A 27,072-nucleotide genomic window follows, 5' to 3' on the forward strand; every position below is an offset into this window, starting at 1 on the left:
CTGGGGGTATATTAATGAGCAGCCTCTCCATTTAGAACTTTTACCTTCCCTCCATCCCGGTCTGGGCTGGAATATTGATTGCAAAGATGACATTCTACTGACCCTCACTGCTCATGGGGGACACGTCTGCAGCCACCAGAATTACAGTCTCATAAAATTTCCCATTTTAATTATTTGCCGTAATGTAAATCTTGTGTATCTTCTTTATTTTTATAGATTTTTTTTCCCTGCACAGATGAATTAGGGCCGCACAAATACGCAGATCCATATTCTTTATCATTACACAGCACATAAAGAAACGGCAGCATCACCGTTTTCAGGAACATTCATTTGCAGATTTCACTAACTGCTTTCAGAATGCCAAATTTGAATCTTTGCATTCAAAGGCAGAATGGAAATAAACCAGTCCTAAATGTTGAACATTTCTCTTTTTTTAACAATCTTTTTTAAACGAGGAGTTTTACTGTTTACCGAGCGCTGCCAAATAAAACAGCTCTTGATCCTCTACCTCTCCCTTGTTCAGAGAGTGAATGAATGTGTTGTTTATTTTCAGATGAATTGAACCTCGGTGGTAACGAACATTAATTAACGTGAAGTGGAAACAGCCATTCCCAGCCCCTCCCTGTGCAGATTGATCCACCACCACTTGCTCAGATGCTGAGACTGTAATTTGCTCATTCTGTTCTAAACAACCAGCAGCATCTGCATCTGAGACCAACCACGAATGCTAATGCTAACTTCCATCACCAGTGTGGACCCGTTTTTTTTGTTGTTTTTTGCCCACTCTGCATCTTCGCAGTGGTCTGTTAAGACTCAAAATGGAGGCGGCTTGATTTAATTGCCCCTTCAGAGCGGTGACATGTTCCCATCAGTCATGTACAGGATGTTATTATAGCTGCTGCGCTCATGCTTGTGTTCCTGTTTATTGCGGTGCTGTTCGTAATTACTTGTCTGAGGAAACCTTATTTTCCTCCTCTGGGGCATTTGCATTTTGTCCAGCACCCGGCTGTATGAGAGCAGGGCTCATTAAGAACCCCTCGATAAAGAAAATTATGCTTACGTATACAAAACGCTCTCACTTTGATATTGCTAAAATGGCCTGATGAGTCTTGATGTGATGTCAAAATAATCCCGCAAATAAATTGGCCTCCAGATTGTTCTCCATGGCCGGATGTGCTAGTGCCATTATTTACACAGCATTGGCCGTTCAGAGAACTGACAGTGGAATGAAATGACACTCAGACTAATAAAGTAAGTCTGAATAACAACACCTGTTGGGCTCTGTGAAATGGTATTTTTAAAATCATAACTTGAGACTAGCTGAATAATTCTAATTAGTTATTTGTTCACCATGTAATCACAAATATAAACAAACTATGGTCAAACTTGATTTTAAACCAATTTGACTAGAAGCCACAGATAAACATACTGCTGCTTATTGATAATGAAACATACTGATGTGCCTTTTTTGGTATTCTTTGAAGTAATTTTAACAGTTCTTTATAAAAAGAATTTTATCAGTCCTATTGCAGGTGGATATTTAAGTTTATACTGAGTTCATCCCATGTCACAGGGCAGAATTACAATTTTAACAAGAGCATGTTTTTTGTGCCACAAGACAGCAGGTGACATCACAACCCCTCTCTAGCCTGCGGGTGACATCACAAGCAGTTGCTGTGTGATTGCTTTCCGCTTTGCTAGTTTGTCAAGCAACAATGCCACCTGCTGTTTTATTTGCAAACTGTATTAAAATTACATACACAAGCAATACATTTTTTGTGAATAAATGAAATTATTTTTAAAATGTGTTTCGAGTTTCCTTTCCCGTTGTCTAATATTACATTTAGTTTAAAGATATGAAACCATTCAGAGTGAGATGTGCAATAATACAGGAAATCTGAAAGTGGGCAAATTCTTTTTCACAGCACTGTACATTAATAACTGCAAAGGAATACATTTGAATTCAACATTTTCTTCCACTCAAATTGATTAACGTTGGCCCAAAATTCTTACCATGCTTGTGGTAGAGAGATGAGGCCAGGATTTGCATTAGATCAAATATATGATCCGTGACAGTCTGTAGTTTGGTCAAGATTTACTGCCCTGCACTGGCGTAAGTAGAGCACATGAAACAGGATAAAACCAGGGCCTGCTGACTGTTTTGGGTTCGCTATAAGCCACATGTATTTTTCGGAGGTTAAAATTAGAGACTGCAAAACCTGAACATGCATGCATGACCTGTCCTGCTTGATTTATCAACATTATTAACATTATTGATCGACATTATTATAGCAATATTTTTCAGTAGCAAAGCAGGACTCAAGCTTTCTATCAAAGAAGAAAGCATTACCATGGCTGCTGTTATTAGTCAGAGAGATATCACTGCCATCTGATATAAAAAATGAAGAAGCAATGAAGAGTATCTTCTACTGGGAGATCCCTTTAAGATAAATAAATATGGGCTCCCACGAGATCCAATACCAGAGATATTGGACTGTATATATGACAAACTAGAAATTCAGCTTCCAGCATAGCCGTTTCTCTCCATATTGCAGCTGGAATTACATCAAGTTTGTGTTAACCATGCTCTTAAATCGGTTCACTTCTTGCCATCTTATTTTGCATTCAAACAATATTTATATATTTTAATTGCAGCAGGTGCAGCTGTCAGTCTGAGGAATTATAATTGGAAATAATTTTAATGGCTTTATTTAAAAAATCCACTTAAGTTATGGTTTCTAAAGAGTCAAAATACCTTGTAAGGTCAGGTTCTTGACACTGCCCTTTCCTTGGTGTTAATATCAGTTTTGATACAAAATGTTAATTCTAATAGAGATTTTAATTAAAATCTAAGGTCAGCTTGCCCTTGAAGAAAAAAAATAGCCAGTAAGATTTATACAAATATTTTTCTAAAATAGACTAATTCCTACCAAATTGTCACCAGAGATGCCGGACATCTTCACAAAATCAGTGAGAAATTGATGAGCTGGTAAGAAAATAACATAACTTTTAAAATGCTGAAAATTTCACCTCATGGGGATTATAAGAATTAATTAGTAAAAACTATTGCCTAGAAGAAAATACAACAAGTCTTACCCCACGCAGCAAAATATTCAGTGTAAAAAGCAACAATTTAATGCTAACAGAGTAGCCTACATAACATGGTCCCAACTGGGCTCATAAACGAGTGTTGATTTAACGCATCATTTTGCCATGCACCCCTTGGAAATGCATGGAAAATGCATTTCATTTTTCAAATACTGTGCAGTAAACCATTTTAATGACGAAAATTAATCAACCAAATTGTTTTTTCCAGACCGGCTATTGCGCTGTAATACTGCGGTTAACTCGTTTGCCTGGGAGTCGGACACAGCACGCTGTAAATGAGTCTACAGCACACTAAGCCACTGGAGTGATTTATTTCACTTCATGAAAATATTTAGAAATCTGATTATAAACTATGCATCAGCCTGTGCGAATAAACTGCGAGTTGTTCAGAACAGATTTGTAATCTTGAACATTCCACTTAAAAGGTTTAGGCTATATACACCTGTCATAAATCGACCAGTGAGAGTCGGCTATTTAAAAATACCATCGTAGATAAGCAGAACTTACCACCCAGTGGTGAAAAGAGGCTAACAAGCCAGTAGACGGTCTTCAGTCCCTTGAGGCAGAAAAAAAGTTTCTGTAACGTAATCTCAAAGTAGGCTACAGACTGGTTCTATTTCTGTAATTTGTACCACGAAAAAGTGTACAAGTACGACTCATATTTCTACGTTGTCGTTTCGATGCAAGTAGTAGGCTAGCCTACTTGTTTATGACTCTGCTGGGATGTGGGTCACCAAAAAGGCTACCATTATTTCGTACGGTGTAACATCAAAATAAGTCGACATGTTATTTATTTTTACTTTCATTCTCAACTGGATTGGAATGCACATTCCCAAACCTCGCTGCGACGTAATAACCTGTAGGCTACCGCGAGGAACGTCGCCTTGTAACAAACAGGCAGCAGCTAGCTATTAGACGCTTAGCCGGTTCGACACTCGCGAAACGGCGTGGCTAAATTAGCAGCAACCAGCTGCACTAATCATCAACTATTAAACGATGGGCGTTTAACCTCTTTGAGCAGGTGTGCACACCTCGGTGCTGGAGGGTCTATTTGCGTGCTGGTTTTTGTTCCAGCCAATTAGCCTACATATGCTTTTAGTTTCCTGACAGCTCTGTTAGCTGCACAGGTTCGCTCGCGTGAACGAAGATATGATTTGAGCACGTTAAATAGCCAATTGAAAGCAGAAGCTAGCACAAAATCCTTAAACGGATCGATGCCTCATGTCTTCGAATATAAGGACAGATTTAAAAGATTCACATCGGCTAATAATAATAATAATAGCCTAATAATAATAATAATAATAATAAACAATTTACGAGATAAAAGGCAGTAGTCTGTATAGTTTGAGGGGCAACAGCAATCAACATTAGCTTTACCAAAGGAAAGATTAAAAGCCAGGTAAGTTACTCATAGCTGGCCAGGCGGGTGTCACGTTACAATCAAATTATTCTGGAAAGACTGGAAAGTTTAGGTTCTCGATGATCACGCAGCAGGAACGTGCACCTGTTGCTATTACAAGCTATAACGCCGCGTGAGTTCGAATGGAAAATTGTATGAGACTGACGCGGTCGGTAATTTCCTTGTCCTCGAGCCGAGGGCCCACTGTTTTTACTGCCATTCCCATGTTCAGTGGCTATTCCCCATCGACGTATATGTGTCTATGGCTATTCCCTTCCAGCAGAGCTCTTCATAGTAATTCTATTTGGTTACTTATCAATGCAGGATGTAGCCTATAGACATTAGTTCGATTATTAGAATATGAATGATTAGAATATGAATACTGATCTTGGGATAGTGCAACATTATTCGAATAAACATACTGAAAAATGCACACTAGGCTACTTGCATTGAAAAGTACGTTTTTATAAATGTAATACGTTTTACAGATTAAATTTTAAAAGGTTAAAATCTTGCGACATCTTGCTATATTTTATATACACACCTCAAGAAATATATTCGTTTTTGAATCTCCATCTTAATAACACTATCAACAATTAAACAAAATAAGTTAGGTAAATCTGAAATGTTGAGTAAAAATAGTCATTTTAATATTTTTGGCAAAATCTACTTTCACTGCCTGGATATTACGCTTGTTTAGTAACATCTTGAATCAAGCTGCAAACATACGTTTATGTATTTTTTTATTTAATAAATAAATGGTGTATGGGCGGCTATACATGTTTGACGTACAGATTAAATAAACCTTATATGGTTTCTGCAAAGGGGACGCTTGGCGACCTCAGAAGTCGTAGTTCAAATAGTATAGGCTAGACTACATCATACGGCTACTTCATGGTCATATTGCAAGCATCTAACAAATTATACAAAAGAGTCAAAGACCCAAGGAAGATGATACCATTTAATAGTTATTAAATCTAATAAAATCTACAAATAGCGACACTAACTGGCCTAAAAGTTGTACTCGTTCTAACGTACTGCAGTTATTTCTAGGACTTTTAAGACAGGCATTTTACTTAGACGAAAATATTGAGGTCCTGCCGCTGCTCTGGTCCGGGGTCCTAAGTGACGCTGCTTGTCAGGTTTTTCAATCAGCTGATTCTGCTAAGAGTAAGCAACGTAAATAAAACGGATTATTGACATTTTTTATTGAAGTCTCAACCGAGCCTGTCGGCATGTGTTGTCTTGGTAAGTTGCCGTTTGGGATTGTAGTGTGTGTCAGTCTTTATATCTACATTTCTAATGGCAAGCTAGTTGTCCAGTACCATTTGGCTAATGTTTGGCCTGCTTTGTTTCATTTTCGTAGCTAACACTCATGAGTCATGGTGTACAATGCTAGTTTGCCAGTTAGTCTGCGGGGTCTCCGTGTGAACAGTTGTTTAGTTTACAAGCTAGCTGTCACGATGAAGTGGCTGACCGGCTATTTCAGCTAATTTTCCTACCAATATAAAATCTGCGGTTCTGGATACTCTGCTTACCGCGACTAGATAGCTAGACAGCTACTGTTAGCTAAACAGGACTTGATCGTAACGTAGGCTACGTTACATTCTTGTATAAAAAATAACTTGCTAGCTAAGAAGCTACATACCGCAGTATGACCTGTCAAATCCGAGGAATTAGAAAGTGCTGTAATGTATTATGTGCCTTCATTTAAAAAATGTCTTCAGGTTAAGCTTTTCAAAACGTTCCGTAAAGGAGGAAGAGCCATCAGTCAGTGTGCATTAGCTACTTGCCGACTGTTTAAGTATAGTGGCCTATCAATTTGTGATTAGTTAATATGAAAACTGGCTTTAAAAACGTGGATGGAGTATTCCTTATTTATTACAAATTTGAAATAAATAACAGTTGAGCAGTCTCTTATTAGTCTGTAATAATTTTACTGTTTGTTTCAAAATGTGTAAATAATTTACACTGTCCTGCATTATAATGAGTTTGGCTCGTAACCTTCTCGGCAGATGCCGTTTCACATCCAGACTGCACTACTGATGTTGCTGTAGACGTTCGCCATGGATAAGATTCTGGAGGCCCTGGTGAGCTCGTCTCACTCCGTGCCAGTGAAGAAGGCCATCGTGAAAAAAGTGGTGGAAGCGGCAGAGAAGGATGTGACGGAGGAGCAGTGCCAGGCTCTCTACAGCCTGACGGCGCGTCTCATTCTCCTGGGAGAGGACGCCTTCCAGCGGCAGGTGGGATATCAGGTCCTGGAGGCGTACGCGCGCTACCACCGCGCCGAGTACGAGCGCTTCTGCAGCAAGGAGTTCATAACGGGCCTGCTGCAGCAGGGCTACGGTCCGCTGGACCGGAAGGACCCCGCTGTCATCGACTACGTGCACAGCTGCCTGCGGCTGCTGATCAGCTGCCCGTCGGTGCTGGATATCTTCGGGGCGATCCAGGTGGAGGTGCTGCGGATGGTGTGCGAGCGGCCCGAGCCGGCCCTGTGCGCGCGGCTCAGCGTCATGCTGTCGGACTTCGTGCAGTGCATCCCGCGGGACAAGGCAGCCGTGCTGTTCTGCCAGCAGCTGGTCCGGACTATGGCGTACTTCCAGTGCTCCGCCACCCGCGAGCAGGACCTGCGCGAGTACGTCTCCCAGGTGACCAAAGTGGGCGCACTGCTGCAGAGCATCTGGAAGGCGGAGCCCGCCACGCTGCTCCCCTCCCTGCAGGAGGTCTTCGCCATCATTTCTTCCACAGGTGAGACTGCTTTTCCCACCTTTCAAAACACGTTTCAAAATGGGTTTTATTTCTTTAAAAAAAAAGTATTCTAGAAGGTTTTCTGTCGGGTGGCTCATTCAGTTTAACTGCTCGCTCTCAGTGCTGATACCCCTCATGGTCTGGTGTCCTGACCGTGTCAGTGCTGAGGGGGGATCAGCTTCCCCACAAGGCGGCGCTGGCCACAGCAGCTGAGCTGCTGTCCCATTTCAGTGCACTGACTGAACGGCAATGGGTGCAGGCTCCCTTTCAACTACACAAGTCTCTCCTGCCTGATGAAGTGGGAAAATATAAGCAGACTGACCACCCACCACCCCCCACAGCAGCATTATTACTAAACATGTGCCACCTGCTTAGGGACTTTTTTTTGTGTTGTTGATCCAAGCAGTCTTTACGTTTTGATTCATTCAGGAAAAAGCCTTAATTTATGATTGATCTGTCTGATTGATCATAAATCTCTGACCCTGTTGGCCAATGAGGTCTCTTTAATACACTGACCCTGTTGGCCAATGAGGTCTCTTTAATCCACTGACTGTTGGTGTTTGTGAAACTGCCAGGCTGCTTGAAGGCTCCTTTCTCGCCCTCGCTCTGCAGACCCTTCGTTTGACCCTTCCATCGCGCTGGCCAGTCTGGTGCAGCACATCCCGCTGCAGATGATAACGGTTCTCATCAAGAGTCTCACCACAGACCAGAACGTGAAGGACGCCTGCATGACCCAGGCGCTGTGCAGGTGATGCTCCTCATCCTTTCCTCTTCTCTCCTGTCCTCTCCTCTCCTCCTCTCCTCTCCGTTTCGCTCTGCGGAACAGTCATCATGTCGGCACGGCCGCCCAGGAAGTGTGTTCCAGAATGTGCCAGTGGTCCACCCTCCGTCAGTGCTGTGAACCCGCGGGTGTGCACGGTAAAACGTCCCCTGCTGCCCGTTTCCTCACGCGAGCAAAGCAGGTTCCCACCTCAGGAGCAGGCTGGCGGGGCGCTGCGCTGAATTCAGCGCACGGTGTTCTCTGCTGAGTGCTGAGAGGAAAGGGCCGATTGTGCTGTTGCATGATGGGACGCTACTGTATAAAATCAGAAGCTGTGCCCTCTGTGTGCCCGCTCTGTATTAATGCCCTGTGTTGCAGGATGATTGACTGGCTGTCCTGGCCCCTGGCGCAGTACGTGGACACCTGGGTCATCGCTCTGCTGAAGGGACTGGCCGCTGTGCAGAAGTTCACCATCCTCATCGACGTCACCCTGCTGAAAATTGAGCTGGTGCGTAGGCCCTGGGGAACGCCCAGACTGTCTCAGGAAGCGGGTTAGGGTTAGGGTTAGGGGGTTTAGTGCAGTACGCTCTGTAGAAAATGATGTTCTTGCCATTTTGGATGCTATTGGGCGAGTTGGCAGATCTACACATAGGACTGAGTCTGATGTCTGTCATAAGAGAGGAGAGTCTGCCCTGTTAGCCTCAGTCATTTAGCCCGCTCTCCTGTGCTGTTAGCCTCAGTCATTTAGCCCGCTCTCCTGTGCTGTTAGCCTCAGTCATTTAGCCCGCTCTCCTGTGCTGTTAGCCTCAGTCATTTAGCCCGCTCTCCTGTGCTGTTAGCCTCAGTCATTTAGCCCGCTCTCCTGTGCTGTTAGCCTCAGTCATTTAGCCCGCTCTCCTGTGCTGTTAGCCTCAGTCATTTAGCCCGCTCTGCTGTGCTGTTGCACTGGAGCGATAAGGCCGTTGTGACCCTGGACAGCCCTAATTATGGAGCTGGATTTCTGTAGCAGCTTTGAACTGCAAATGCAGTTAAAGCTTATTGGTGGTAGCGCACATATTATTTACTGCCTAAAATTGAGGTAGCTTGGGATATAAACATATATAAGGTTAAAATTTAACTTAAAAAAAAGGCTTGCTCTAAATAATTGTAAATAATTGTGCTGATGTATTACTAGATTAGTTGTGGCATAAAAAATGGAAACCGATAGTAATATCTAGAAATCTCCCTGAAATAACTCAAGTGTGAATACAGTCAGATTATAAACGATTGTAATTTCTTGTATCTTATCGCTGTGTGTGCGTGTCTGTGTGTGTGTATGCGCGTGCGCGTGTCTGTCTGTCTGTCTGTGTGTGCGTGTGTGTGTCTGTCCGTGTGTGTTTAATGTGTGTGTACAGGTATTTAATCGGCTGTGGTACCCCATCGTGAGGCAGGGGGCTCTGGCTGTTCTCTCCCACATGCTGCTCAGTTTCCAGCACTCCCCGGAAGCCTTCCACCTGGTACGCCGTCCTGGACACACATTAACGCTCCAGCGCTAACTCCTGCAGGAGATAGGGTTAGGTCCTGGACACACATTAACGCTCCAGCGCTAACTCCTGCAGGAGATAGGGTTAGGTCCTGGACACACATTAACGCTCCAGCGCTAACTCCTGCAGGAGATAGGGTTAGGTCCTGGACACACATTAACGCTCCAGCGCTAACTCCTGCAGGAGATAGGGTTAGGTCCTGGACACACATTAACGCTCCAGCGCTAGCTCCTGCAGAAGATAGGGTTAGGTCCTGGACACACATTAGCGCTACAGCGCTAGCTCCTGCAGGAGATAGGGTTAGGGATAGGGGTGCTCAGTTCCTGGGCCTACAACAAATGGCCGAATGACTGGTTAATCTCAATTTCAGTGTAAAAGGAATGGGAAAAAGGCTGTATGTAATGTATACGTTTTTCTCAAACGCATTTCTTCTCAGTGGACACAGTATATACATGTCAGTGCTGAATAGAGCAGCATTCAGTTAGCAGATCAATGAAGCCAATCCGAATCAAGAACTAATCATTGAACTAACTCTCAAATGTGGGACTCTAGGACCAGATCTAGAACCCTGTGCACTGGTAACAGTATCTGGCTATTAATCTCTATGGATTGCTTGCTTGTATTTTATGAACGCACCTTTGAAATCAGTGCTAAAGGTGGCAGGTAGCAGCCAGTTAAATGTCACCTGGCTGCCATTTGCAGTGTTTTAAAAGTCTCCTCTGCACACCAAGGTGACTGCAATGAAGGAGTAACACTGTGTTCTCCAGGTGCAACCCAATCAGCCAGACTACTGCAGTTTGCATACTGGGTACATTTTGTTTCTTACATTTGTGTGTCTGGCTTGGGTTGACATAACGTGTCCTCAAACGCTGTTTTAATAGTGCAGAGACGCCAGTAGCGGCGCGTTCACATTGGCTTCCCTCTGAAGCCCTGGCCTGGCTCGGCGATCTCCATGCCGCTGTGACTCTTTGGTTATGAAGACAAAATGGCCTCGTGCAGCAGGGTGTTATTTCATGCAAGAGGGGCTTCAGAGAGTCTCTTTAATACAGTACCACCCTGCCAGCTGGATCCTAGCACGGCCTGTCCTAAGTGAGACCGTGCGCTGTGAACTGTTGACCGACGCCCCCCCCTCCCCCCCCAGGTGGTCCCGCACATCGTGCCGCTGGTCCAGACTCTCAGGAACGACGGGCTCCCCACCAGCAGGGCGTTCCTGCTGCAATTCACTGACCTGGTCCACTGCATGATGTACCAGTACTCCGGTTTCCCCGACCTCTACGACAGCATCCTGGAGGCCATCAAAGTAAGGCTGGCCCGCGGGAGAGAGCCGTGTTTACATCACGCCATGTTTAAATCGCGGGATGTCTAAATCACACCATGTTTAAATCGCGGGATGTCTAAATCGCGCCATGTTTAAATGTCTTTGCAGGAGCTGCCCAAACCGGGTGAGGAGAAGATGAAGCTGATTCTGAACCAAAGTGCCTGGACCTCGCAGTCTAACTCGCTGGCCTCCGGGCTGCTGAGGATCACTGGGAAGTCCGAGACGGGGAAAACGGGCCTGATCAACCTGGGCAACACCTGCTACATGAACAGCATCATTCAGACCCTCTTCATGGCCACAGAGTGAGTCGCCCGCGCCCCTGGGGGGGCTGCTGGGGGGGCTGCTGCAGGCTTTGGCTCCTTTCAGGGGATTCTGTGATGGTTTATTTTCTTACCTGTGAATGATTAAAATTTGGGTTTGTCCACACACACGTATATGTACATTTAAATGTATTTACCTGAAGTTTACTTTATGCTCACTGTCAATGTATTCCAGTATATTTTTCGGCATTTTAATGTCGGAACCTGTAAATTCATGGATGTTTTGATTCTGCAGTCTGCTGTATATACATATTTTTCAATGTTTGTCATTCTTTGCAGTTTCAGGCGATCTGTATTGTCCTTGAATCTCAATGGCTCCAATACTCTGATGAAGAAGCTCCAGCTCCTGTTCGCCTTTCTAGCACACACTCAGGTCAGAACCTCCCACTTCCTGTTAGCCTGTCTAGCACACACTGGGGTTAGAACCTCCCACTTCCTGTTAGCCTGTCTAGCACACACTGGGGTTAGAACCTCCCACCTCCTGTTCGCCTGTCTAGCACACACTGGGGTTAGAACCTCCCACCTCCTGTTAGCCTGTCTAGCACACACCCAGGTCAGAACCTCCCACCTTCTGTTAGCCTGTCTAGCACACACTCAGGTTACTGGGTGTGATGAATCATTTGCACTCCAGGCATTACCTGTTAAGTGCATCTTTATCTGATTCCTGCCCACACATTTTAATTAAAATGCCATTTTTATAGGCCTTGCATAATGAAGTAATGCTGGGAATGTCACACCATATATTTTTATTTTAAAGGAAATGAAGCAGTTTAATTTTTACTGTGTTGTTTTAAGAGGGCTCTGAGCGTCGTAAAGCTCTATTTTAGACCACATGCAGGGGGAATGTTTGGCGTGGCTGAGGAGACGGTGTGCTGGAGAAGTCCATAAACTCAGTGAAGTCCTCAGAGCCCTTGTAAATGTGGAGGCGGGTTTGTGTGCTGCTGTAGGCGATGTTGACGGCGGGGGGGGGGGGCCCGGTTTGTTTTCTCTCTCAGAGAGCGGCCTACGCTCCCAGGAACTTTTTTGAGGCCTCAAGGCCGCCGTGGTTCACCGCAGGGTCCCAGCAGGACTGCTCCGAATACCTGCGCTTCCTATTGGACAGGTGACCGTCTGACCTCACAACTCCCACAAGCCACTGCTCCGTCCCAGGGCTTCATTACAGACCCGCAGTCCGCTCCGTTTAGAGACAATCTGGGAAATATAAAATTAATTGTTGATTCATTTCCAAATTAAGTATATTGAAATTAAACTGACCCCAACCCTGATAAGGAGCTACATGTTATATATTTACAGGTTTTAGATCATGGATGCTTTGTTAAGAGGAGAGGTGATTGGGTCATGCTCTGTAAAGAGGAGATCTGATTGGCTCATGCTCTGTAAAGAGGAGAGGTGATTGGACAGGGGTAAATAATGGCGGGTTAAAGCTGCATGCATATGCCAGAGCCCGTTGCTGGTTGCGCAGGTTTTTGGTGTCGAAGAACAGGAAATGCTTGCTATCGCCCAAAATCAGTTCTGCTGCACATAGTTACGCTTCTGGCACGAGAACAAATGAACTTCAGTAGGAAGGACCTGAGTGAGTTAGGACTTGTTCCTGAGCTTTGGCTGAGCCGCACCATGCAGTGCTGATGGGTTATTTACGCTGTGACTGCTGTGTGTGTCTGTGTGTGTGTCTGTGTCTGCGTGCGCGTGCGTGGCGTGCGTGGTGTGTGTGGTGTGCGTGCGCTGTGCTGGTGCGTGGCGTGGCGTGCGCGCTGCGCGCATGCGTGGCATGTGTGGTGGCGCCCAGGCCATGCACGAGGAGGAGAAGACAATCCAGGCGTTTCGGCTGGCGAAGCCGGCGCTGGTGTCCCCGGAGGCCAGCTCTAATGGCACCAGCGGGGCGGTGGTGCCCCTGCCGGACGTCCCGCGCCCCCAGGACGTCCCGTGCCCCGCAGAGGGCCCGGCCGAGAGGGAGGAGGACAAGGAGACGCTCATCGAAAAGATGTTTGGCGGGAAGCTGTCCACGGGCATCCGCTGCCTGCAGTGCACCAGCGTGTCTGAGAAAGAGGAGCCGTTCTCCGACCTGTCCCTGGCCTTCTGCCCCCCCGCCACGCAGCGGCCCCCTCCCGAGGGGCCCCTGCCCGAGGGGGGCGCGGAGGGGGGCAAGGGGCCCGGCGGGGGCCACCAGGGGCCGGTCAGCGGGGGCAGCGAGGCCTCGGAGGCGCTCGTCAGGGAGAAGCAGGCGGGGCTGAACGGGGCTCCGCCCCCTGCCGACCGGCCGGCCCAAGACCCGCCCCTCTCCGTGCCCGACCTGATCAACTACTTCCTGGCGCCGGAGATCCTGGACGAGGACAATAAGTACTACTGCGAGACGTGCGGCACGCTGCAGCGGGCGGAGAAGACCATGCAGGTGGTGCGGGCGCCCGAGTACCTCATCCTCACGCTGCTGCGCTTCTCCTACGACGCCAAGTTCCACGTGCGCCGCAAGATCCTGGACAACGTCTGCATCCCGCCGGTCATGCAGCTGCCCGTGCACCCCCGGGGGGGCCGCTGCTCGCCCCCCGCCCTGCAGGTGGACTCCCCCGACAGCGGCGAGAACCTGGCCAAAAAACTCAAGCCCTCCGGGATGGAGGAGGCGGGCAGGAGGCGGGGCCAGAGAGAGGAGGCCCCGCCCCCGCCCTCGGCCCGGCCGGTGCCGTACGTGCTGAGCTCGGTGGTGATGCATTCTGGGATGTCCTCTGAGAGCGGGCACTACTACTGCTACGGCAGGAACGTGAGCGGGTCGGACGGGGGCGGGGCCCCGGGCCTGCGCTCCAGGGCGAGCGCCGAATCGCTGGACGGTACGGAGGCGGACCTGGCGGTCTGCGGCTCCCTCTCCACGCAGGAGGCGGAGCTAGCGAACCCGCCCGTCAGAGACTGGTTCCTCTTCAACGACAGCAGGGTGACCTTCACCAGCTTCCCCTCGGTGCAGAACGTGACCAGCCGCTTCCCCAAGGACACAGCCTACGTTCTGATCTACAGGAAGCAGGAAGTGAGGTCGCTCCAGGCAGGAAGCAGCCCCAACGGCCTTCGGCTGAGCGCAGAACCGCCGCTGCAGAAGGAGCTCATGGACGCCATCACCAAGGACAACAAGCTGTTCCTGCAGGTGAGTGTGAGCGTGCTCGGAGAACCCACGCCTGGGGCCCGAGCTCGGAATACCCTCACCATGTGACCAGCCTGCATACGCACCCCGCGAGGTCACGGGCGGGGCAGGGTAAACGCAGACCCCCCCCCCACCCGTTAAGCAGGGCAGATTGGGGGGGGCGGGGGGTTTTCACCAGGCCTGCAGTCACTGCACTTCACAGTCATCCCGTGCTGGTGATCCTCACACCCATGATTGGGCCCATTGCCTTTGTACTCCCGCCCCACAGAGCTGTCTGTCAGCGGCCGTCTGAATGCCTGATTAATGCAGCCCATTAAGGGCACCAGACCACGTAATGTTTCAGCATTACAGAGGATTCTTCGTTCAGTAGATTTAAGCTCCTACGTTCGCAGTAACTCTCTGGCTGAAGTAAATCATTCGATATCAGGCATGCCTGCATTTGACAGGCTATGCACTGTGCGCTAAGTGCAGTTAGCTTAGTGAGGACAGTGGCTGGTGGATCCACAGGATGATCATTTATACATCACGCATTCTGGGGGGAAAAAAACTTGTTTCCTTGCTGGTGCATCCTCCAGGAGCCTCCTAGCTCCTCCAACGAGCATTTAACGGGTTGGAATGCCCTTTAAAAAATATGTGTATATGTGTGTGTGTATATATATATATATATATAGATGTATAACATGAGTTGACCAAATTACCTTCAGATTTCTAAGTGTAATTCAGATTTTTCAAGTGCGATGAATAAAACAACCACTAGAGGGCAGTGTGACAGAAACAGACCCTCGGTTGACTGTTGAGACTGGAATGCGCTGATGCCCCTCCCCCGCCCACCTTGTGTGCAGGAGCAGGAGCTGAACGCTCGCGCCCGGGCCCTACAGGCCGCCTCCGCGTCCTGCTCCTTTCGCCCCAACGGCTTCGACGACAACGACCCCCCGGGCAGCTGCGGACCGTCCGGCGGGGGCGGGGGCGGGGGCGGGGGGGGCTTCAGCACCGTCAGCCGGCTGGTGTTCTAACAGCGCTGGAGTGCAGCAGGGGGAGCAGCTGCAACACTGGAGACGCCGGGCATGCCAGCCACACCCCCCCCCGGCAGCCCATCCCCCCACAGCGCCCCCCGTCCCCCCCACGGGCCCCGGGGGCTGGGACACTTACAGAGACTCTACCTCTTGCCATGCCAAGCGGTGGATGTTCAGAGTACCTGCTGTTCTGTTCTGCATGTACTTACAAAGATGTGCTAAATTTCAGTTTGACTCTTTTTCTTTTCTTTTTACAAGACAAAACATTTTGGCGATTTAAAAAAAAAAAAAAAAACAAAACAAAAAAAACTTTCTCTCGTTCATTGCCCATCTGGACAGTAATAAGACACACAAAGCATATCTAATGCAATAATTTTATACTAGGATGCAATACACACTTTTTTTTTCTGATTTCATTAAATTAATTTGAATTGCTGCCATTGTGCATGAAATCCATAGATGGAATCAACTTTTAAACAACTTGAAATGTACATACAATTTTTTTTGGTCAAAATGTGATTAAGTGCTGGTATATACAATTCTAAATTTTTAAATTGCATGCTGAATGTTTAGATTTAACTTTCCTATAACAGGGTTTGGGTTAATATTATTGATAAAGATTATTGATATTACTTAAGTTATTTTCCCAGTTCAGGGAACAGAGTTCATTCATTGTTCATTTAAGATTTTATGTGCCTTTGTAATAATTTGTCCAGATGGTGACACTTTGAGAATTGTCATTTTTACAGATTCTGAGAGACGGCGTGCTGTACAGGGGCCACGTTTCGTGGACCCCACACTTTCCCAAAATGAGAAGTGAAGAGTGTTCTGTCATCCCCCAGTGGTTCTGTTCTTATTTATGGTGTTCTGCATACATGTTCTCTGGCTGTCCGTCTCCTATCCCCAGCCCAGCCGTTCACCATTTACCCACTGGGGGACAGACTTGGGACTGCTAACTCTGCTTTTTTTTTAGCAGATAATTAAATCTTTCTGATATACTGAAAGAGGCTTTTGAGCTGTCGTGTGAGAATATGCAGTGAGAAATCTGAAAGCGCTTTAGTTCACTCAGCCTGATTTAGAAGGTGGGCGCGCTGTTCTGGCCGTATTTTGAAGTGCGCGCGCCCACTCTTTCCACCTGACCCTGTCGGCTTATTAAGGAATCAGAAAAGAAAAATTCACCTGCCAAGTCTCCTTCCACGTGTGTGTTCCATTTCTTCATTTTCTGAGAGGCTTCCAGCGAATTACTGATGCCGTGTGACAGGCGTCCAATTTTATCTAGGCCTGGTGTCCGTCCAGGACTGTGCTCGAAGGTGCCAAAGGGATGGGTCGAAGATACAGAGGATGCGAATTCTGCCTGGCGGTCTGCCCCTCTCACTGACGGCCAGTGAATACTTAATCCACGTCTCCGAAATTATATCACGTGGCCTACGTGGGACATTCAAGCAGTGGTTGCATTTTAAGTTCAAGTCCGTTATTTATATTGACTGAGTACCAAGGTACACATGGTGTGGTTATCCGTTTCAATAAATAAACACCTAATAATTGCTATGAAAATGCCATTGCCACGAGGCTACAGGCTACCGTCGATCCCTGAGTTTATTTCCTAGAAAGGTGTTTTGAGGGATTGCTACTTGTGTTGCTATGGTAATAAATATTCTGTAGAGTAAAGAGGACAGACTGGTGGACTGTGTGTGATATAAATCAACATTATACGATTTCGCAGGGCCCTTAGAAAAAAAAAATCGGTAGCCTATATGCCCGTACACAAATTTGTTGTTCTTCAGACATGCTTTAATTTTAGAAACATATAAAATATAAACATCCATGCGAAAGCAGGAAAATATAATTGTTTTCTATAAATACAGTTTAGCGAAATACTGTCGCGATAACCAATAATTTACGGTAGTATGCGATTTCAGAAGCCTGTCCCAAGCCGTCGTCTGGATGTGAAGCACCAAAAAGGTAGCGTAAATGGTAAAGGAGCATTTATTTGTTTAGTGGGTTGCCCTTTCGAGGCTTGCGGATTCATTTGGTTTATGAAAGATACATTGTGCATTAGATATAATTGCATCTGAGGTAATAATTGCTCAACTTTGTATTCCATAAAGTGACTTCGCAACAGTAGCCTAAATATGCACAAACATCTCGCTCAGTCCCTCCTCTTCCCCCGTCTCCTTTTGTTGAAATTTCTCATTTCCCGCAAGGAGATGCCTCGCGCGGCACTAACTTCGGGAACAAACAATACTGCATTCTGGTAACTGTAGTTCCTCCACCTTTCCTACCACTGTTATTTGACGTCTTCATTAAAGATATCGCGTTCTCGTTGTGTCCTTCCTTTGAGAGGTCTAAAAACAATAAATAGCGCTCTAAAATGATCAAAACCACTTACTGTGAGCTTGATCAAGAGATACAAACTTTGAAAACCGCGATATTTCCATATTGTTGACCAACGAGGACTACAGGTCCCATAATGGTGCGCTTCTGACTCCTTTCTTGTAATCCGCCTCTCCCTCCTTCCAAGGGAAAGACCAAGTTGTGCGAGCGAATCGCCGCTTCTGACTGTCAATCACCAGATAGCAAAGGGAGCAAGAGTGAAACTGGGGGGGGAGATCGGGTGAAAATAAAACCTCAGGTCATATTGTATATTGAGGCAGTGAATAATAAGCGGGAAAGCTGGTGAGAATCACTTTGGGAGAGATCACGTAAACCGCCCCGTCCATGAACGTAAAACTTGGCGAGCCTCATTACTGCGTGCGTACACTCTGGAAAGAGAACACGGACAGTTCTCGCACAGAGGGAAAAAAAAACATCTAGAGAAAAGCAAACACCGCCTTCTGTAAACTACGGGATACTGTGGCGAAAGTGGATTATAAAGTTTTGGCTCCTAACTGGAAAGTGATCGACTGTTTTTAGGAGTTGGTGTCCTGCCTTTCTGGAGAAGTTGTGCGGCTAGATTGTCGTGTTTGGAATTTCGGAGTCGGGCTTCACAGTGAGAGCTATAGCGAGGTGGGGACCGGAGGGAGGAGTGTCGGTAGGCTATCGCTTTTTATAATCACAACATAATACAAGAATAAGGTGTATTTGCCGTGCATAAACGCTATTTTAACACTCTATTGCTTCTTTTTTAGGCGATCGGGCATTACGTACAGAATAAACCTCTCCACGGCAAAGAAAAAATCTCAGAAGATGAGCGGGGGTGAAGTGGTCTGTGCGGGCTGGCTAAGAAAGTCTCCGCCAGAGAAAAAGTTGAGACGTTACGTAAGTAGATCTATTGATTGCAACTCTCAGATTAAAATGTAACACATGCATCGTCCCGTGAACACGGTAGTTTATAGTCTAAGGGTATTGACCAACTCAATAATTTTGTTGCGGCAATACTTGTTTGCAGAAAATCGGTGTTGACAAGATGTGCCCCGCGAGCTAGCGATCCAGTCATTTATCGTGCAGCTTCCCCCATTTCTTCGCAAGATGTGTTGATATTTTAAAATCCATAAGGGTGGCATGCCACTTGTAACGTATCTGTTTTGTGAAAGGGGGGCAGAATTCATTACATTAGCGGCCAAAAATCCAGGGTGTGCTCCGGCCATGAGCACCCACTGAGCAATAGCAGGCCAGGGACTGAAGTACTGTTGTGATTTGACATTTTGTGTGTGTGTGTGTGTGTGTGTGCGCAGTATATGTGACTGTAAATCTACATGACAGCTGCCGTTGGAGTTTCAATTGCACATTTAATCAATCTGTTTTTTTTTTTTTTGTTGCATTTTTTATTTGTAAGGATTAGCCTGATTTTGTTCAATATTATGACCTTGCTTAAACAAACTAGCTAGCTAATTTTCCGTGCTCTTTTGATTTATCCTTTTGTTTGTCGATGGAACCTCGGTTTATTGATACCCTGTATTTGGCTCTGGCTTGTGGCCTACTGCGTGCTGTTGTCATGTCTTCGTAAATTTATGAATATAACTTTTAGGCCTGTTGTTGTTGACAGAGAAGCACTGAGATTATTGATTCTGCAGGAGCGTTTAAACTGTCTATTGAATGTTCTCTGTGCGCTTTTAGTTTTGGCACACCTGCGATATGGTCACATTTGCATGCAATTTCGGACAAGTTTCAGTACAGACACTTACAGAATGCAACGCTAGTGTACTCAGATAGGAGGTGGGTGTTGGTGCTGGGTGCTAAAATTCAGATTTTAAAATAACTTCCCACTTCCTGGCAAATTGCTCCAACTAGCACTCTACATAAACAGTGACATTTCCAGAAAAAAATTAAATTAATCTAGCTGTATTTCATTTTAGATTATATTACCTATTTTATGTTACTGTTTTTCAGTGTCTTTGTCTAACTAACTGAGTTCTTTTTCAACCGATTATCCTAAAATTTACAGTGTTAGACAGTTGTTTTATGATACCAAGGCTAGAGCATTTTTGAGGGGAATAAATCCTGTATTTTGCTTGTTAATCTTACTTCCAGAAGCCGGGGCCAGGCATAATTCGATCATTCACAGTTGTCCACTGTGTGCAAGGGGCTTTGCCTTCTTATCCGTAAATTTTAGAGTCTTGAGCATAATGCGTCTAAAATCCTGTATTAGACTGAAAATGTCTGTACTCCGCACCAAACCAACACTTTCTGCAATATCAGCCAGCGGTGTGTGTGTATAAATGACTGCAAATATCTTCTGCTGGTTCTCCTCCCAAAGTAATATATAGCCTTAATCTGAAATGAAATCAGCTCTTTCTGTATTACCTCCACATTTCAGGCCGGGTGAAACTGAAGTATATGAGACTGTTTTAGTGTGGGTCAGGGGCCCCAGCGCTGTGCCCCCGTGCGCTGTTATCATCTGCGCTCCTTTCTTATCGATTCGAGCGCAGAGATAGAACGCTGTGTGAGAAAATCTCCCAGATTGCACTTCTGCTTTTGAGCTAGTGGGCGGCTGGCCCGGTTTGGGGAGATGTTGCCGTGGGGATCCTGGCACAGTGGTGCTGTTCTGGACACACAGAGCGGTCCCGAGAGGCTCGGGGGCCGAAACGCAGTTTGGTACCGGGTGGGCTGGGGCGGAGAGAGCTGCTGATTGGTGGAGTTGGAGGGTAAGGCTGAGCCGTTTCAGTCTGCGCTGTTTACTGGAAGCTTCTGAGCTGCAGAAAGTGCCGAGTCAGCGCTGGGGGAGCGCCCATTCGCGCGCGGCCTGTGCAGAGGGGGACGGACGGCGACCGCGATCGCCCCGGTGTGTGTGTGTGTGTGTGTGCGAGCGTGTGTGTGTGCGCGCTCCCGTCCCCAGCGCTGGTTACACAGCCCTGCTCCAGAGGGACCCCTGGAGTCCGTTTGGGCGCACGGGACTGCACCCCGTTGTGTCCTGTCTTGCGCCCCGCGCTGTTTAATGTTTTACAAACACTCAGCCGTCCCCGCAGGACCGCCCTCTCCCGTCCGCTAACTTCCCGCGGCGTTTAAATGAGCCGTCAGTTTAACGGGATCTTAGTTCGGATGCACATGCACGTCTTCGCCCGTTTGAGTCGACCCACCAGTCCTGTATCGTGTGTTATATTGCTGTAATGTCATAGCGCCTGGTAAATTGGTAAGTTTGCTGTGTGACCTAATTGTGTGTGGCTTATCTGGAGTTTGGCTGTGGTCTGTGTGGCCCTTATCTCCCTCTGCGTGCTGCGGTCCAGAGGGTGTCATCTTATCACGGGCATCGGCACGTTTGTCCTGACCCAGTTTCCACAGTTTGGGCCAGAGCTCCAGCTGGACTTTGTGATGATACGCGAGCCGAAATGGCTGCAGACAACGCGTGGTTTCAGCTCCGTTTCCGCGCTGGAAGCACAAGCGGCTGGAAGCACAAGCGGCTGGAGAAATGTGCAGCTCCAGCGTTTAGTTTCTCTGCTTCTGCATTTTTCATGTGCGTTCACAAACTTCCCCTTTCGATGTTTGGCCACTCGGTCTTTCCTCTCTGTCGCAATTAGGTGACACGTGGAACCTTCTGGATACTGTCTCGGGATGCTCGAAAAACTGAAACGTTTATTCTCACATTTCATCTTTTTGTTTTGTTTCTGACGAAAGGCTGGGGGACGGCATTCCGAATTAAAACGGTTTCATTTTGACTATGTTAGCTAGTTGTCATGGAAATCGGTGAAGACAGTTAAGTTGTAGGTTTTGAATCATGAGGGCTGTTAAATCTATAGCTTCTCCCACTCATCTTCTGTTGCTTGTTCAGAATCTGCAGTTGAATACTATTGTGCAGTTTGTAATTGATACTGGCGGCCGGTTGAAAGAGCCTTTGTGCTCCTCGCTCGCAGAATAAGCCTGATTGTTTTCCGTGTCAGTAGATACACACGGTCTTGTTACTGGCAGGGCTTCTCGAGGAGAAGGTGAGTTGTTTTGTAGTCCTGCTGAGCGATGGAGTAATGGACACCTGCACAGCCATGTTGTGTGCTACACACGTCAGGCAGGTGGCTTTTATTATTGTTTCTAAGGTCAGCGCAGCGCGTGGAGATTGGAGAGGATGGGTTGTGTGTATTTGCACTCCCACCAGAGCACTGTTTTCCAGCCATCTCATTGACACGGCCTGGGATAGTTCTGTCTGTGATGGAGTTCAGTTGTTCCATCACTCACAGAATCCACCAGGCGGTGACCCATACTTTAATGTGTGAAACGCTCTCCTGAGTAATATCGCACACTGAGTTAGCTGTGTGATGACTGGTATCTGGGAGCTGGTTTCGCTCTAAGTCTTGTATGAACTCCCGACTCAGGCTGTCCGCAGACTGTAGGGCTTCAGTGGATAGGAGGACCGGGGCGAAGCTCGGGCCCTGCACTACTCCCCCGACCCCAGGCGGGACAGGACGCCAGTGGGAACCCTCTTTATCTTTCGGTTCCCTGGACCCAACTGGACCCAAACTGGAATCCTCTACAAACCGTCTCTATACAAGTCACCCATACTGAAGTCTGACTGGGGCTCTGTGGAGGTCAACACAGTTTCACAACCAGCAGACACGAGGCATGTCTTCAGTCAGGAAGAATGAACTGCTTTTACCGGATGTGTGAAGTCTGATTGGCCAATGTGAACTGCTTTTACAGGATGTGTGAAGTCTGATTGGCCAGTGGCACACAGTTCGGTTGATTGTGATTAAAGGACTTTGCGTTTCACGGTGTAAACAAACAGCCTGAAGAGAAGAAACTGCGTCTGGACCTTATGGAGCCACTAAACGGCGTTCGGGCTGTGCTTTTGAACTCCATGAAGATGAAATTTTGAAAGTGACTGTGCGAAGTGAATAATGGGACAGTTTGACAGCTCCAGAACTTGGATTGTGTCCTTTAAATATTAATTATTTCTGATCTGTTAATCGCTTTTTCCAGGTTTTTCCACACAGCTCCCTGAATGTTACCTGTGAGGATTACTGAACATCAGTCTTTTAATGTGGAAGAAAGCCGGTCTCACATTCAGTCAGACATGAGTAAAGCTTTGGAGAGACAGGGTTGTGCGGTGGGAAGGTTTGCATGACTTACGCTGTACAGGAGTATGACAGACAGGGGAAATCCAGAGAATGTAAACCATGCTTACCATCCTCTGAGGTGAGAATGAGTGAAGTATTTATTGGTAAATTGCATAAACACACATTGGCCTTCTGCGTAATTACATTTGGTCTGGTATGAAGCTCTGACCCCTGGGAGTCAGCCTGTGCTGGTGACAGATACTCAGTTCACTGGAGTGAACGTCACTCTTAAAGTAGATTTGAAATGGTCACATAAGTTAAAAAATATTTTTTTATGTACATAACTAGCTTACCTGTCATGCTGTCAAAAATAATTGTCAGCATGTCAGGTAAGCTAGTCGAGTCCATAAACAGACGCAGTATATTAGCCATTTGCTCGATATGGTCTTTTAGAGACATAGTCATCCAGTTTAAAATAAAACCTGCTGGAAAAGCATCGGAAAATAGCCTGTCTTGCTATGACTAGCCTGACTCACTGTTTCCCCACGTGCTGCGATTGTGACATCACTGTGTCATCCTGCTGATAGCCATTGTGACATCACTGTGTCATGGTCCTGACAGCGATTGTGACATCACTGTGTGGTGCTGATGTGGTGCTCAGTAACCCTGTTTGAGCCAGCGAATGGCTCGGGGCCAGTGACTGTGCGCACAGAACAGGTCGCATTTATGCAAATATGAAAATCTGGAGCAGCAGCATGTGACATTGGGACTGTGATTACGCTAATGAGCCGGACTGTGAGGGTTTAGCTTTGGGCTTAGGAGTTCTGCAGGCCGTCTCCAGCGCCTGCTTTGGCCTCGGCGTGCTGGGCTGTGCTGGGCTGTTTCAGGCGGCATGCTGTAACTAGCAGTGCCCTGTACCTGCTGACTGTGTAATAACGTTTTGAGCGGATTATTGGCTATATGGGCTCGGGTTGCTGTGCGTTAATATTCAGCACACTCCGTGTGATTGGCCGCTGTTTGCTCGCATCATCGGTAACCTTGCCTTAACTTTTGTTCTTCACAATAATTTTTAGCCAGTGGCATTTTTGTGGAAAGTGTAGCACAGTTTGGGATGTGTGGCAAAAATAGACTTAGGCGCTGAAAACCAACAGTACTATTTCTGCTAAGCAGTGTCACAGTTCGTTCCCGATTGCCACGAAAATGCCCAAAGATGGTCCTCGCGCTTCGAGCGAGCGAGGGAGAGCCCGGCCAGTGAACACAGCGAGGCGTTCTGCAGAAGGGGCTGTTTGTGTGGAGTGCAGTGGCAGGAGGCTGGAGGCTTCCTTTCCAGCAGCATGCTGCTCATGGAAAGGCCCAGAGAAGCCCAGGGGCTCAGCCCAGAGGGAGAAGGGATCTGTGAGAATCCAGGGAACTCTAAATTTGTCACCAACTTGGGGGAACTTGTGTACGTCATCAGTGTCCCAGGATCAGCTGGCCTGGGGCTTCTCCCAGAGGACATGGTGCTGCTTGGAGAGCGGGTCAGCGGGGGCGCTGTGGGGCGGAGCCAGAGGGGGAGGGGCCTGCCCTGCTCTCCTCTGCTCTCCACCAGGCCCCTGTCCCAGGGAGCTGGCCGACCGCTCCATTGGCGGGAATGTGAGCCGCCCCATGGGGGGGGGGGGCTGTTATTGTCGATTCGCGGCGGGGTGGGGGGTTGTGGGGGTTGGGGGGTGGCTGTTGTATCTGCGGCCCGGTGGAATGGCGGCTCTCCCCGGCCCGGTCAGAGCGGCGGGGTCCTGCGCTGCGCTGATGAGTTACAGATGCCTGCAGCGGGTCCTCCATCACTCACCACTCTGAGGCTCCTCCCACCATCCCCCGCCCACCGCCGCTCTCTGCGTCTCTCTCTCTCTTTCTCCTTCCCTCTCTCTCTCTCTCTCTCTCTGTGTCTCTCTCTCTCTCTCTCTCTCTCTCTCTCTGTCTCTCTCTCTCTTGCTCTCCCCCTCTCCCTCTCTCTCCCCCTCTGTCTCCCTCTCTCTCCCCCTCTGTCTCCCTCTCTCTCCCCCTCTGTCTCTCTCTCCCTCTGTCTCTCTCACACACACTGTAAACCGACTCTCTGGACAGTTTCTGACCTCTGAAGTTTTTTATGCAGTGTGAGTGTTTTCCTCACAGCCTGTTACCCTGCCGTTGCCTTCCCAGCATGCTCTCTCCCGGAGAGACACAGTGACTGGGAGCTCTGTGTAATGGCGGTGCACGCTGTCCAGCAGCAGCAGGAGAGGAAGTGTGTTCGGATGCTAATGGCGGTGCAGTGCCCGCTAACCCGCGGGACCGGCGTTTATCTGCTGCAGTAAGAGCGCTCTTCACTCAGACGCTCGCCTGCACGTCCACGGCCTTCTGATTCAGCCCTAAAATATGTGCCCCCGTCCCGTGCAGGAATGCGTCCGTTAGCGCTGCTGTGCCCTCTGCAGCAGGGCGGATTCAGCTCGGCCTGCCACAATAAAGCCCTTTCACTCCGCCTGGCCGTTTGAGCATTTTTTACATGGCGTTTCACAGGGGCCATATTGACCGCTTTGGAGGGTCCAGCAGAGGGAAAGATGGACGGAGGTTATGTAATCTCTGCTGCATGATGCCATGCGATGCCCTCTCAGCGTAGCGATGCCCCCTCTCTGCCCCCCCGGTCTGCATTCTCTGCCCCCCCCCCCCCCAGTGAGCTGTAGCTCCGCTTCTCTCCAGCAGGGCGGAGCCTGGAGCAGTCTCGCTCTCTCCCCCCCCCCACCCCCCTGTTATTCACACTCGTCTTTCTCAGGCTCCACACTCTGCGCACCTTTTCCTACAGACGAACTCTGCTCATCTAGAGGAACTGACACTGTGACGCTGTGACGCTGTGGTGGGAAATGCTGGCGTCTCTTTGGCTGTTTTTTGTCTGCATGCCGCCTCCTCACTGCTCTTGTGGGGTATTTGGTTGGTGCCTGAGGCTGCGGTGTGCGACTGACTGACCCTGGTCTCTCGGCGGCGCTCGTGTCCTGCCCCCCCCCCAGGCGAGTCGGAGGGGGTGAAGCGGCGAGCTCGACCCGCTCCGTTTCTCAGGTTACCGGCAGCGGGACAGCCTGGGCGACGCCTCTTTCTCCCCGCCGTCTCCACGGCTGCGTAACCCCAGACCAGCGAGGGGCCTCTGCCCCCCGACCCCGCCCCTACCCCACCCCCACCCCTACAGCAGCGTCTTCAGTCCTAAACGCATTAGAGCTGAGCCTCTGGTCTGCATGTACTGGAACAGAGCCAGGAGAGAGAGAGGAGGAGGGAGGGAGGGAGGGAGGGAGGGAGGGAGGAAGGGACAGTGAGAGGCGGAGGGAGGGAGGGAGGGAGGGACAGTGAGAGGCGGAGGGAGGGAGGGAGCGAGGGAGGGGGAGGGAGGGAGGGGGAGGGACAGTGATAGTGGGCACGGAGCTGGGTACGGAGTTACCAGGTGCCAGATTCCGTCAGCAGAGGAGCAGAGAGAGGAACGGAGCGCGCTCAGACCTCACTCTAACTGGCCGAGCAGAGGAGAGAGGACAGGCCACCCCGCGCTCTCTCTCCCCCTCTCCCTCCCGCTCTCCCCATGAGCTGTCCGCACTCCTCCGCCCCGTCCGCCTCTCTCCCGCTCCGCTGTCCCCGCCGCTCGCCCCTCCGGAGTGGTCCGGTCTGCCGCCGGCCTGTGCTAGGGAGGACAGGGGGGCTTTCCTAAACCACAGGCCCCTCCGCACAACTTCGGCTGGAAACTCTCAAGGTCAGTAGGAACTGTGTAGTTTTGTTTTGTTTTGGTTTTTTTGGGGAGGTTTTTGGTTACGGTGGACGGTGTGGTGTGAAGTTAGTGCTCGGGGGGGGGGGGCGGCGGTGTCTTGTGATTGTGCTCTGGCGTACGGAATGATAATTTGACACAGCGTTCTCTGTGGAGGCGTCAGGAACGCGCTCCGATTGCGGGAGCAGCCGTCCTGGTCCTGCGTCACTCGTGTGTCGCTGAATCCAGCGCTTGAGACGGCCGTTAAATATCGGGGTGCCGCGTTTGCCCCGATTCTCTGTGTAGCCGTGAGTACAGTAACAGCACAGGCAGTGTGCCATGTGCGGGGGTGTGGGGGTGCGGGGGGGGGGGTACACATCCTGGAGCTGCTGAACATGTGAGACGTGCGAAGGCTCTGCTGGTGGTGCTGGAGGTGGCAGACTGGGGAGCTTCAGGTGTGCGTAGGGATTTTGGGAAGCCCTTTCTCTGTAGTAGTGTGTGACTGGCGGGGTTAGCGGGCGGTGTTTTCGGCGCTGGCAGCTGGCCGCGTGGAGCAGTGCTCTGGCTGTGCACAGCGCAGGACTGAGGGGGGGTTTGTTCAGCTTTGGGAAGGC

At 48.6% G+C, this 27,072-nt stretch overlaps 3 protein-coding genes across 7 annotated transcripts in view; 2 read left to right on the top strand and 1 right to left on the bottom strand.

The window, feature by feature from the left end:
• The window catches only part of inpp4b (inositol polyphosphate-4-phosphatase type II B), a 204,567-nt gene extending 200,500 nt beyond the window's left edge, over window positions 1-4,067 (bottom strand). Inside the window, exon 1 of the mRNA XM_064345334.1 lies at window positions 3,616-4,067. The gene's annotated coding sequence lies outside the window, so the exon portion shown is untranslated. The remainder of the gene's footprint in view (window positions 1-3,615) is intronic.
• Window positions 4,068-4,587: 520 nt separating this feature from the next.
• On the top strand, window positions 4,588-16,501 carry usp38 (ubiquitin specific peptidase 38). Its single transcript, XM_064345333.1, has 11 exons — window positions 4,588-5,755; window positions 6,523-7,255; window positions 7,868-8,003; window positions 8,394-8,523; window positions 9,410-9,511; window positions 10,680-10,838; window positions 10,965-11,158; window positions 11,456-11,549; window positions 12,172-12,280; window positions 12,967-14,300; window positions 15,140-16,501. Exons 2-11 carry the CDS (start codon window positions 6,574-6,576, stop codon window positions 15,308-15,310), a joined length of 3,111 nt encoding a protein of 1,036 aa, XP_064201403.1. The 5' UTR covers window positions 4,588-5,755; window positions 6,523-6,573; the 3' UTR covers window positions 15,311-16,501.
• Window positions 16,502-17,772: 1,271 nt separating this feature from the next.
• The window catches only part of gab1 (GRB2-associated binding protein 1), a 51,840-nt gene continuing 42,540 nt past the window's right edge, over window positions 17,773-27,072 (top strand). The window contains exons 1-2 of one of the 5 annotated variants that reach the window (XM_064345323.1): window positions 17,773-18,341; window positions 18,439-18,568. In XM_064345323.1, coding sequence (XP_064201393.1) covers window positions 18,497-18,568 — 72 coding nt within the window. In that variant the 5' untranslated portion in view covers window positions 17,773-18,341; window positions 18,439-18,496. Of the gene's footprint in view, window positions 18,342-18,438; window positions 18,569-26,177; window positions 26,468-27,072 lie in introns of those variants that run through there. The other 4 variants (XM_064345322.1, XM_064345321.1, XM_064345324.1 and 1 more) reach the window with 4 other exon arrangements.

The sequence above is a fragment of the Anguilla rostrata genome, chromosome 7 (assembly GCF_018555375.3).
Source record: "Anguilla rostrata isolate EN2019 chromosome 7, ASM1855537v3, whole genome shotgun sequence".
Classification (NCBI taxonomy): domain Eukaryota; kingdom Metazoa; phylum Chordata; class Actinopteri; order Anguilliformes; family Anguillidae; genus Anguilla; species Anguilla rostrata.

Excerpts from the sequence above, each read along its gene's own strand:
- usp38 (XM_064345333.1), top strand. The coding sequence starts at position 6,574 with ATGGATAAGATTCTGGAGGCCCTGGTGAGCTCGTCTCACTCCGTGCCA. Across the intron at positions 8,004-8,393 it reads ATGACCCAGGCGCTGTGCAG|GATGATTGACTGGCTGTCCT; the intron begins GTGATGCTCCTC and ends CCTGTGTTGCAG. Across the intron at positions 8,524-9,409 it reads CCCTGCTGAAAATTGAGCTG|GTATTTAATCGGCTGTGGTA; the intron begins GTGCGTAGGCCC and ends GTGTGTGTACAG.